This window comes from Leiobunum rupestre, chromosome 1 (assembly GCF_980474605.1).
Source record: "Leiobunum rupestre chromosome 1, qqLeiRupe1.1.hap1, whole genome shotgun sequence".
NCBI classification, from domain to species: Eukaryota; Metazoa; Arthropoda; class Arachnida; order Opiliones; family Sclerosomatidae; genus Leiobunum; species Leiobunum rupestre.
In genome coordinates, this window is record NC_143384.1 from 2,046,838 (window position 1) to 2,057,961 (window position 11,124).

The following is an 11,124-nucleotide window of genomic DNA, read 5'->3' on the forward strand; positions in this document are numbered from 1 at the left end:
AAAATCCAGCAAATTCTACTTACGAGACTATATCTATCTTCTTTATTGACGAAATATGCAGATCAAGAAGACATTGACAGCCAAGAACTTCTAAATTTCCTGGATGGAAATGTAACAGTTGAAAACTTAAAGAAGCGAAAGGTAAAGTGGCATTTGACCTGTTATAAAAAAAATTCTCTGAAGTCTCGTGGAAGTCAAATTAAAAAACGTTATCGAGAAAAATTGAAATCTGAAGCTAGCAAAGAGTCTTTAGAGCTAGCCGCTTCTACTAGCAGGGGTCAGACTGAGAGTGTACCATTGCCCTTTACGAGAAGCAAAACCCCAAAGTACTCTAAACTTCTTTGCTTCTTTTGTGATAACAAAGAAACTAAACGGCACCCTTTACATATTATATCTTATGATTCAAGCGGTGCATCTTTAAGAGAAGCAGTTGAATTAAGTGGGAACGACACATGGAGGGTACGATTAAATGAATGTATAAATGAAACGGACGCACACGCAGTAGATATTATGTATCACTTGCAGTGTTGGTTAAAAAACGTAACTAACGCTTTACGATCCAAGACGTTAATGGCAGCTCCACAGAAAGTTAAAAAGGCGGCAGTGGTAGCTTCGGGCATCGAGTTCCTTAATCTAGTTGAAGAGGACTTTGCAAAGAATACAATGAAAGTCATATCTATGGCTGAACTTCATGCCTTGTACTTAAATATTTGTATTTCAAATGGTCTTGACCAAACTAAAGACGAAATTATGTCAAGAAGGCAACTGAAAGATTTTTTAAAAGATGAAGTACTCGGAATCGAGTTTTCTCAACCAAAACAAAAGTGCTCCTCGGAATTAGTGTCTTTGAGAGGCACTAAAGACGCGGCTTTAACCACTTTGAAAGACGAAGATAACCAAGAGTCTCAGGTCAGGAGTCTGTTCAAAGTGTCATCAGTAATACGGAAGTTGATTTTGTCGTCAGAAAAGTGGTGTTTTAATGGGTCTCTTGACATGGAGAGTGACGTAATAAATATTACTTTTTTTTTAAATGGTGTATGATCGGGAAAGCTACTCTTAGTTCAAATGAAAAACGCGAAAGCGAAATCGACCAACGATCATTAAGATTGGCTCAGACGCTAATTTTTGAATGTTTATTTCCTCGTCAAGCATCTGTCACGAAATCGCAAAGTATAAGAAGAACCCGAGAAATGCCTTTGCAGTTGGGGGTCGGACTATCCATTCACAAGGAGTCACGAAGCTCAAAACTAGTTGAAATACTAAGTCATTTAGGAATGAGCGTCAATTATTCAAGAGTAAAAGACGTTGAGAATTTAATAGCTAAAAATGTGCTTTGTAGAATAAACGAAAACGGTGGTATCTATCTTCCACCGAATTTCATATTTGGAAGAGCAATATCGCTCGCTTTTGACAACTTAGACTTCCAAGAGGATACCCCTGATGGTCAACGTACTATGCACGGAACAGTTATGGTTATTTACCAAAAAGTCAAGTCATCTGATGCAAACGAATCATTTCTCTTTAAAGAAGAGGCACAAAATATAGAAATTCCACCGTCAATTTTCAAATTACATGCTCAGTTTCGAAGTCAATACGCCCTAAAAGCGCAGTATTTCCCACTTATACCCAAGGTGTTGGAGTTTCAAGTCAAATGGAAAAAGCTTTCAATCACGATTTCATGTGGATTCTTTCAAGAATAGGTAGTGGAAAACAAGATGGTTTATACCATGGACTCACTTGGTCAGCACACAATTCCCTTGTGTATAATACCAAAGAAATTACACGCATCGCTGTTCTACCACTACTTGGATTCTCTCCTACCGAACGATCAGTTCAAGTGACTGTGTTAGACATTCTAGGAAAAACAAGCAATCTTCTACGTGGCTCCGAAACAAAGCGTATCGTTTCTTTAGATATGGGGCTTTACCGTCCAATCAAACAACTAGAAATGGCGATAAATACGAAAGGATGGGTATTTTTGCCCGGCGAACTTCACATCGAAATGGCGGAATTAAGGGCTATTGGAAAATTCCTCGAACTTTCTGGTATTTCAGAGCTATGGGTAGAATCTGGACTGTATGGACCGCACACTGTCAATCGTATTCTGGAAGGAAAACCTCTAGGGAGATCAATTGACGCTCATTTAACAACTCTTCAAGCTCTAACAAAATTACTCACCGAAGTCTTTTTCAAACACCACCCAGCGGAAGAAGAAGAATGTAGAACACTGCGCAAACAGCTCTCGGACTCCTGGAAAAGTAATATTCCGGAAAATGTCGCCTTCGAAGCCGAAAAGTTCAGTAAAAAGTTAGAATCGATGAAATTGGCCGAAAAAATAGAATCGTTTTGCGATAAGTTTTCATTTAAAAATCCAACATTCAAATTCGTGAAACAGTAAATGAATATGGTTCATTCCTTGCTCGCATTCATTCGAGCCATTCGTAGTGCTGACCGGGAGCTTAGATTGTCAGCGCTAGACAATTTTACGAAATATTTTTTCTCGATGGATCTGCGAAACTATTCGGCGATGTCCGCGTGGCATTTGGCAGAAATGAACGAATTAAAACATAACGACAGTCAGACTTGGAACGAGCTTAAGAGAGGTGAATGGAGCCCGAACAAAAGTGTTGCTCCATTTTGCAATTTAGGTGGCGATGAAGCTCTCGAACAGGAGAATAGGAAGATGAAAGTTCTTGGTGGTTTAGTTGGTATTACGAAATTCTTCTTAGTTGCTCCACACCTTTCGAGACTCTCAGAAGAAGCTAAAGCCATGGTTGTAACTAATTTGATTACTTGTCAAAAAGAAACGATACACCACGAAAATAAAGAATCAGTATCGTCCCGGAAATTGAAGAACGTGACAAAGCTTATATCTACCGTTGAGACATTCACTAACCCCTTTAGATACGAAGGTAGTGATCTAATCAATCTTGTCACCAAATCTGTTGCACCCAAAGTCGTATGCAAAGATGTCTGCGATATGTTAGATATTGGTTCGAAAGAATATCAGAAATTCGCAAAGGAACGCATTATAGATGGAAGTAAAAACCTCTGGGATCCGTTACGCAACATCAACCTGAAACTCTGGAAAACAACGGCCAAGAGCGTAAAGTTGAAAACAAAAGCTGGAGAGGTAGTACTAAAAGAAGACCGAAGTCTATTTCAGCGGCTGATTCTGTTGTGTCGGTCTCGACAAGATCTAAAACTAGAAGATGTAGTCAGTACTTTTGAATTGACTGTGGTCCCACGGGCATTGTTTGGAGCGGATGGTTCTTTAAGCCACAGTGGTGATAAAGCCAAAGTAGTTAACCTCCTCCAATCACTAGTCAAATCGAGTGAAAGTCAGAGTGATTGTCCTGAAGTCGAGCTAAATATCGCTACAAATATTATGGAAGTATTTGAGTAAGCGATAGTAGATGGAATGGCCGAAGTTCAATCATTAACTTCCAAAAATCTGAACACTTGCGCTGACCTAGCCAGAGAGTTCTGCCATCGTATCTTTACTAAATATGGAACATTCTCAGAGATTCAAGTAGTATTCGACACTTACTTAGAGAACTCGTTAAAAAACGCTACACATTTGAGGAGACAAAAAGTAACAACGCCTGTGCAATATAAAATTGAAAACAACACCCAAATTCGAAATATTTCTTTAAAGAAACTTTTGTCTCACGTTAAAACCAAATACGAACTTACAGTTTTCATTGGAAATGCCTTAATACAAGAAGGAAAAATCTTAAACAAAAACGTAATAGTGTCGTACAAAGAAGAAGCCAAATCTACAAACATTGATGTCTCCGATTTAAAAAGCTCTCACGAAGAGACAGACACTAAATTAATACTCCACGCTATATATTCTTCGAGGAGAGGTGCTACTAGATTGTCCATATTCTCTCCGGACACCGATGTTCTAATTTTGGCTATACGTCGCTACCCTTTACTTTGTCCTCAAAGCACATTTATTCGAACCGGTGTAAAAAAAATTGTAATAAGCTTGAAAGACTATTACAATGCACTAGGGCCACTGAGGTCGTCGGCTTTTCCAGGATTTCACGCCGTATCCGGTTCTGATGTGACTGGCTGGTTCGCGGGAAAAGCTAAAACGTCATTTTGGAAAGCATTTTTGGACGCGGATGAGGACATTCTGCACGCGTTAGCGTCACTTGGAGAAGGCGAAAACATTACAGAAGAAATATTCAGTTTATTGGAGAAGTTTGTTTGCTTCGTATATCTAAAATCTACGAAGAATGTATCGAAAACAACACCGGGCGAGCTTCGTTGGTGGCTTTTTTCAAAAAAAGGTTTGCAAGGAGAAATGCTACCACCTACATCCGCAGCAATGAGACCTGCAATACGCAGGGCGCATTATCAAAGCATGGAATGGCCAAGAGATATAACACCGCATCCCCGATTACCACCACCAGAGAATTACGGGTGGTTCGTTCGAGATGGTACCTATCAACCAGTTCTGTGCGACCTTCCTTGCGCTCCAGAGGACGTTTTGGATTTTATTAAGTGCAATTGTGGACGTGGCCGTTGCAAACCCCCCTGTAAATGTGCTTCCCACGCTCCTCGAATTAAATGTACTGAAATGTGCGCGTGTGGGGGCGACTCAGAAAACTGTGACAATTCGTACATAGAAAATGAAAATGTCGAAGACCTTGAAGATTATAGTGAAGATGATGACAGTGAAACGGAACTTTCTTTTTAAAAGGTGCATTCCCTTTTAAAAATGTTCATTTCTTTAAAAATGTGATATCAAATATATTTATCCATTATTGTTGTATTAAAATAGCTTAATAAATATTTATCTTTCTGTAATAAAAAACCCTTTTATAACCTGAAAAATTGCCTTAACTAATGCGCTCTTAGCCTGCTCTCTATATATTATATTTTTTGACGTAAAAGCTTTCATTTGATACCCTACACCGTGCGGTTATATTCCAAACGGCGACATCAAAGTATCTGGGGTTATGGTTTGACGCGCCACCTATATTTAATACTTTGCATAAATACACCCAGGGTTATTCTAGTTTACATAGTGTTAGTCTTGAGGTTATAAGCTTTCATTTGATACCCTACATCACGTGGTTTATTTCAATCACTGAGTTAACTTCAAATGTGCGAAGGGGGCGGAGTATATAGCGCCCCCTATCTAAAATACCTAACATATATTAGGTTTTGCTTAACTAGGGTGGTTATTAGGGTATATATGTAAGTTCTAAAGCATTTCAATAATAATTAATTAATTACTTAATTAATTACTAATTATTAATCCCTACAAAGCTATTGAGTGGGCTACCGCCCCCCAGACGCGCCCCCCAAAGTTGTACCATCGATATTCGGATTCTCCTCATTTTTCTGAAAATTTGGGTACCACCCACCATACTCTTTCACTTACGTGCACACGAGAAACATAACGCCACGCACTATTCCTTGACAGTTATCGTCTCTTCTCTTTTGGAATATGGACGTAGCATTCGGTGCCGAAGACTCGAAGGTGCGCTATCGATGGCTGGGGCTTGCCAGTCCAGAGTTCGAAAGGTGATTTCCCTTTAACTCGGGTAGGTGCTGTGCGATTCAAGACATACGTCGTAGTGTTAATAATAATAATCAGCTAGGCTAATACCCAAGGCACCACCTTAGGCCTAAGTCATCATGCGACTTTTGAAGCCATTAATTCAGGTGGCCGGGTTACAATGCGTAGGAGGGTGGTGGCAAGCCCTGCATGCCACGCGTTCGAGCCTACAGCTCCCTACATTAACTATTACCGTTAACCTCAACAAGTTTTTATGGAAGGGGAAACCAAAGAGTTTTCACCCAGTGCCACAAGTTGGGATCGAACCCGGCTCCTCTTGCTGCGAGGCGAAAGTGCTAACCACTCCGCCACCCCAGACGGCTTCAGCCCAAAGTTTTGGCGGAAGATCTGGCTTCGACAACAACATCGCTCTGACGGCTTCCATTATCGTCCGATTGTCTCGCTCCGCCACTCCATTCTGCTCAGGCGTATACGGCATCGACGTTCGATGATTGAGACCGGCTTCTCGTGTTACTTGATGGAAATCGTGATTAACATACTCGGTGCCATTATCAGTGACACGTTCCTTGACGGTATGCTCATAGGTTTTGCACCTTGCCAGGAAGTCCTTCAATCGATCGACGGTTTCTGACTTCTGCTTTAGAAAATACGCGATGCGAAAGCCTGAGTACTCGTCCTTGAACAGTACGTAGTATCTCTGTCCACTCAATGACGGAGTCGGCGACGGTCCCCATAGATCCGAATGAATCGTTGCTTTATCGAGGCGAGTGCCAAACGTATGACGAGACATCTTTCCGTATATGCACCCTTCGCATTGACGGCCAGCGGAGTGATCAACGACTTCGTAGCCGAGTCTCTTCAAGGTTGATGCGACATGACGACGATCCTGATGTCCCAGACGTTCGTGCCATGTCTGCAGATCGGCTTTCTTGTCGTTGTTTCGATCAGCGGCCACGAGGATTGAGTCTCCAGGCTTCTCGATCTTGACATCTAAGCGATAAAGTTTTTCGACTTTGCCAGGAACCCGTAGTCTTCTACGCCCTCTCTTGATGACCTCATAGAGACCACACGATGATGATGTCGCTTCAAACTTTAGCTTCGTATTACAACTCATCGATGCTTTCAGAGAGAAGACATTTCAGGCAAACTCGCTGATGTACCAAACATGATGTATGACGTCTCTCACAGTTCGCTTTCCGATTCTGAAGGCAATCTGGACATCCCCTTCACCATCTGCTAGCATCTCGGCTTTGTTTCCAACCTGGAGCCTCTCTGGCTTCTCGAACTTCTGGTAACTGATTAAGTTCGTAGCATCGTTTGTGATGAGTTGGGTTGCTCCGGAATCGAAATACCACGCAGTCGAAGGTGTTGTATTTGCAAGGAAACTGCCGGATGCAAAGAGACCTTCTCCTAGAGCGTTACTGGCTGACTTCGACGTCTCTCCAGCTTTATTGGTGGCCGAGTTCTTCTTCTTAGGCGCTTTACAGTCCCGAGAGAAGTGACCGACCTTGTTACAGTTGTAACAATTCGGCTCCTTCTCGGTTGGTCGGTTACCGGCAGAAGCTTTCTTCGTTTTTCGACGGGCCATAAATCCAGAGGACTCCTCGAAGGCGTTACTCTCCCTAGTTGCTCGACCAATTAGAAGACGATCGAGTTCAGCGACGGTCTGTTTTTCTTCGGGCAATGTGTCCCATAAGGTACCAAACTCCTTGTACTCGTCTTGCGGCAGTTATTCGAATATGCATGTGACCAGGAGACACTCGTGAAAAACTACATCTTTCTCTTTGCGGGCTGTCGTGAGAATGTCCGACCAGAGTGAACGCATCTGAGCAAGATGTGTTGCCATATCTACCTCTGGTGACTTCGTTGTTCGCATGAGTACGGCGAGCAGCTTCCTCAGGCGGTTGGACGACTTCTGCTCGAAGATCTCCAGTAGCTTCCTCCACATCTCTTCCGGCGTGTCGCAATCCATAATCATATTCTGGACCTGCTTCGTTAATGACGTCCAGAGTGCTGAGCGGGCACTACTGAATGCGACCCTGTACTTCTTTATCTCAGCTGCAGTTGCAGTCGTCTCTGCTATGGATGACGCTGGATCGTTCCATTCTCCAGTCACAATCTCGAATACGTCTCGTATTGTAAGGACGTCGATGAATTGCCTCTTCCAGCTCCTCCAGTTCTCAGGACCAGTCAACTTCTCCACGTCATGGCGTAGTATACTATCCATTCTCGATGGTAGGTGCTGGAACTCTCGTGAACAGGAACTGACTCGGAAAACCAGGAACAAACAGCGACAGAAATCAGTAGTTCAGCGGCGACAGAAACGGATCCACATCTTCAGGACGCAGTGGGAGCGTGCTGGGCCCATAACCTGTTGAGTTTTGTGTCAACGCACACTGAGCAGAGCCACTGAAGAGTGAATAAACTGACGACGTAATACAATTCCAACTAGTAATTTATTATTGAAGTTAAAAACATTATGTTCAAAATTATTTACAATATAATTATGTTAATAAGTGAGCGACATTACTATTGAAAATGCAGAAGCTGAATGACCCTCTGACTATTACTGCGGTGACGTTTTATAGTAATGCCTTATCTTGTTACTGACACGTTAAACGTTAGCGATAGTTAACAATACTTAAATGGCATTGCAATCCATGTTAAATTAAAAACAATGCCACTGATATTTAAGTGCACACAATCCCCTGATGTAAAAAGATATATACAATATTAAATTTACATTTTCATCATCTTGTACATTCAGTCAATAAACTCACGAGTAATTTTATCGAAAATAAATTTTTCGACTTACCCGTTTTTGGAAAAAAAAGGTAGAAAAACGTGAACACGTTAATTTAAATTAATTTTCAGGCAAACCGAGATTTTCGAGTTCTCTTGGTTTGTTCCCTAGTTTATCATGAAAATAGTAAGAAAATGCATTACAAATAACATAACCCGCCAAGCACTCTTTAAGTAAAATTAAACGTTGACTTTAAGCTTTACACAAAGTCACCCTAAAAAGTATGGGGTTTATGGAAAACGGTTGGTATTAAAAAACAAATTATCGAAAATAGAAATCAGCTCAGACTAAATATGCGACAACGTCCGCCCATCGCAATATAACGTCCAAGTGAAATAAAAAAAGGGGCAAAGATTAACCTGCGCTTAGTAATTATTGCAATGTTCAATATTTAAAAATGAATGGTTTTGTGTTATATTGGAGGGGGCCCCACTTGAATTCGGGGTCATGGGCGCAGGAAAGACGGCACGGTAAATTAAATTTGACAAGTATGGCTCATTTTTCTAACTAATATCAAAGCAGTCCAAGACTCAAAGATCATGTATAAGTGAAATAAAAAGGGTTGGTAAAACGCCAGTGATCGGTCTGAAACACGGATTTGTTTGCTTTATGTACAAATTTCGAAATGAGATAAAATATGAACCCAACCATTGGCAAAAAATTAAGCGGTGTTATTTAGTTTTTCCTTTTTGTTTTCTCTAGAAATCTACTTAAGATGAGCTTGACAGAGTCCACTTGGAAGGGTACAGAAAATCTAGATAAGGTGCTGCAGTTAATTCGAAATGGTGCCGACGTCAATGAGATAGATTTATCTGGATATAGTCCCTTGCAATGGGCGGTTGAAAAAGGTCATTTCAACGTTTGCAAGGCTCTTCTTAAAAACAAAGCGAATGTCAATGTCTTGAACTCCAGTCATTTTACTCCTTTAATGCAAGCAATCGTTTATAATCACGTAAACCTGGTCCGTCTACTACTACACAACGGAGCTAGTCTAGAAGCTAAGGATACGTACAATAGAAGACCTATGGACATTGCTAAGGAATGGGAACTCCCTCACATCGTGGATGTTATCGAAAAGGAATTCCCACTTTCGCTTCGACTCTACCACGCAGCGCGTCAAGGGAACTACGACGAATGCGTGGCGCTTCTGGAGCAAAAGGCGCTTCACGAAACAAGTCGGGATGGTCTCTACTGCCCGATGACCGCAGCTACGAAGAAAGGACATACTCAAATTGTAAGGCTATTACTAGAGAAAGGCCCGAAGATAATCTACAAAGACAATGACGAAGGAAATTCGTTGTATCTCGGTACAAAAAAAGGTCACACAGACCTTGTCACTCTGCTGTTGGACAAAGGAGGCAACGCCGACCTTAAGATCCATGGTGACACCCTGCTCCACGTGGCGACGCGAAATAATTACGAAGATTTGGTACGTCTTCTACTCCAAACAGGGCTAAACTCAAACTCAAAAGACAGCAAAGGGTTCTCGCCATTGCACTACGCCATCATCAATGGTAATGAAGACGTGGTTAATCAGCTTATTCATTACGGCGCTAATACAAATCTGACTACAATGAAATTAGAGACACCATTGCACTTGGCCTGCGAAGGTGGTCATCTACAGATTGTAGAGATTCTTCTGAAGAATGGAGCTAACAAGGATGCCTTTAATGAGGAAAGCAATACACCGATGGACATTGTGAACAGAAAATGTTTTGACACTCAAGAGATCGGAGGTAAGATAAAAGATCTGTTGTTACCTCCCGAAGCAGCCAATTCAAAACCAGTTGTAAAGGGTGCCACCAATGAAGGACGCTCAGAAAAAGGTGGTGATTCGACAGTTAATAAACGTGACGATTCGGACAGTGACGCAACGGTTGAGTACCCGTTGTGCACAATTGGCTCCGTGAAACAAGACTTAAGTAGTCGAATCTTGGAAGACACTGACGTGGAAGAGTTAAACGCCAAAGTGTCGGAACTGTCGGCCGTAGTTTTGGAACTCAACGAGAAGACGGTGAACTTGGTAATTGCCGAATCCAATTTGGCCCTAGGAAGAGACACTGTTGGGAATTTGAATCGAATAATGGACCATAATCGAATTTTGAAACGGTTTAAAGCCAAAGATTTAAAATCACAGCTCGCTTACGAAGGTGCTCTGGAGCAGTTGACGCAAAAATTGGCTGAAAGCGAGCGGAAACAGACGGAACTCGGAGATGAAGTGGATAAATTCCAAACGGAGATTCTAATTTTGAAAACTAAATTAAAAAACATTTATCGAGAAATAAGTCGAATTCTGAATAAAATTGAAGTGGTTTGTATTTTCCAGTAGCGACTTCAGTTCGTACAGATATTTCAAAATGTTAATTAAGCGAAAGAACTGTATGCAGAAACAAAACTAAAAATTGATTTTCAATTATGATGTTTGATCTTTTTTTTGCTATGTTGCTTCAATTAAATTCCAGCTGAAGAGAAATAACTTTTTCATATAAAGAAGTTTTTTTTACTGTTACAAACCATTTTTTTAAATAAATAATTCTAATTCGATCCGCACGAAAGAAGAAACTTAAGAAAATTAAATACACGCAATGAATAAATTAACGTGGCTAACTGGTAAGAAAAATAACGCAACAGGATCATTATCAACCCCTCTCTTGCACTGTTTAGGATAGTTACCATTGGTTAGATCCCCTGGGTCTGCTTAACCATCTCACTGAAAAATAGTAGGCACCATGAAATTATCACTCCTAAAAAAGTAAATTTATTTGTGACTGAGATGACTTTA

At 41.1% G+C, this 11,124-nt stretch overlaps 2 protein-coding genes across 2 annotated transcripts in view; one reads left to right on the plus strand and one right to left on the minus strand.

The window, feature by feature from the left end:
• Window positions 1-10,671, plus strand: part of LOC149960392 (uncharacterized) — a 157,253-nt gene extending 146,582 nt beyond the window's left edge. The window contains exon 2 of the mRNA XM_090173972.1: window positions 9,045-10,671. Coding sequence (XP_090030098.1) covers window positions 9,058-10,671 — 1,614 coding nt within the window. The 5' untranslated portion in view covers window positions 9,045-9,057. The remainder of the gene's footprint in view (window positions 1-9,044) is intronic.
• On the minus strand, window positions 6,678-7,766 carry LOC149960393 (uncharacterized). Its single transcript, XM_090172866.1, has 3 exons — window positions 7,568-7,766; window positions 7,314-7,526; window positions 6,678-7,258 (listed from the first exon to the last, which is right to left on the minus strand). Exons 1-3 carry the CDS (start codon window positions 7,764-7,766, stop codon window positions 6,678-6,680), a joined length of 993 nt encoding a protein of 330 aa, XP_090028992.1.
• Window positions 10,672-11,124: the final 453 nt, after the last annotated feature.

Coding starts and splice junctions, on each gene's coding strand:
- LOC149960393 (XM_090172866.1), bottom strand. CDS start 7,766: ATGGATAGTATACTACGCCATGACGTGGAGAAGTTGACTGGTCCTGAG. Junction 7,527..7,567: donor GAAGTACAGGGTCGCATTCA/GTAGTGCCCGCT, acceptor TTAACGAAGCAG/GTCCAGAATATGATTATGGA. Junction 7,259..7,313: donor CAGCCCGCAAAGAGAAAGAT/GTAGTTTTTCAC, acceptor AACTGCCGCAAG/ACGAGTACAAGGAGTTTGGT.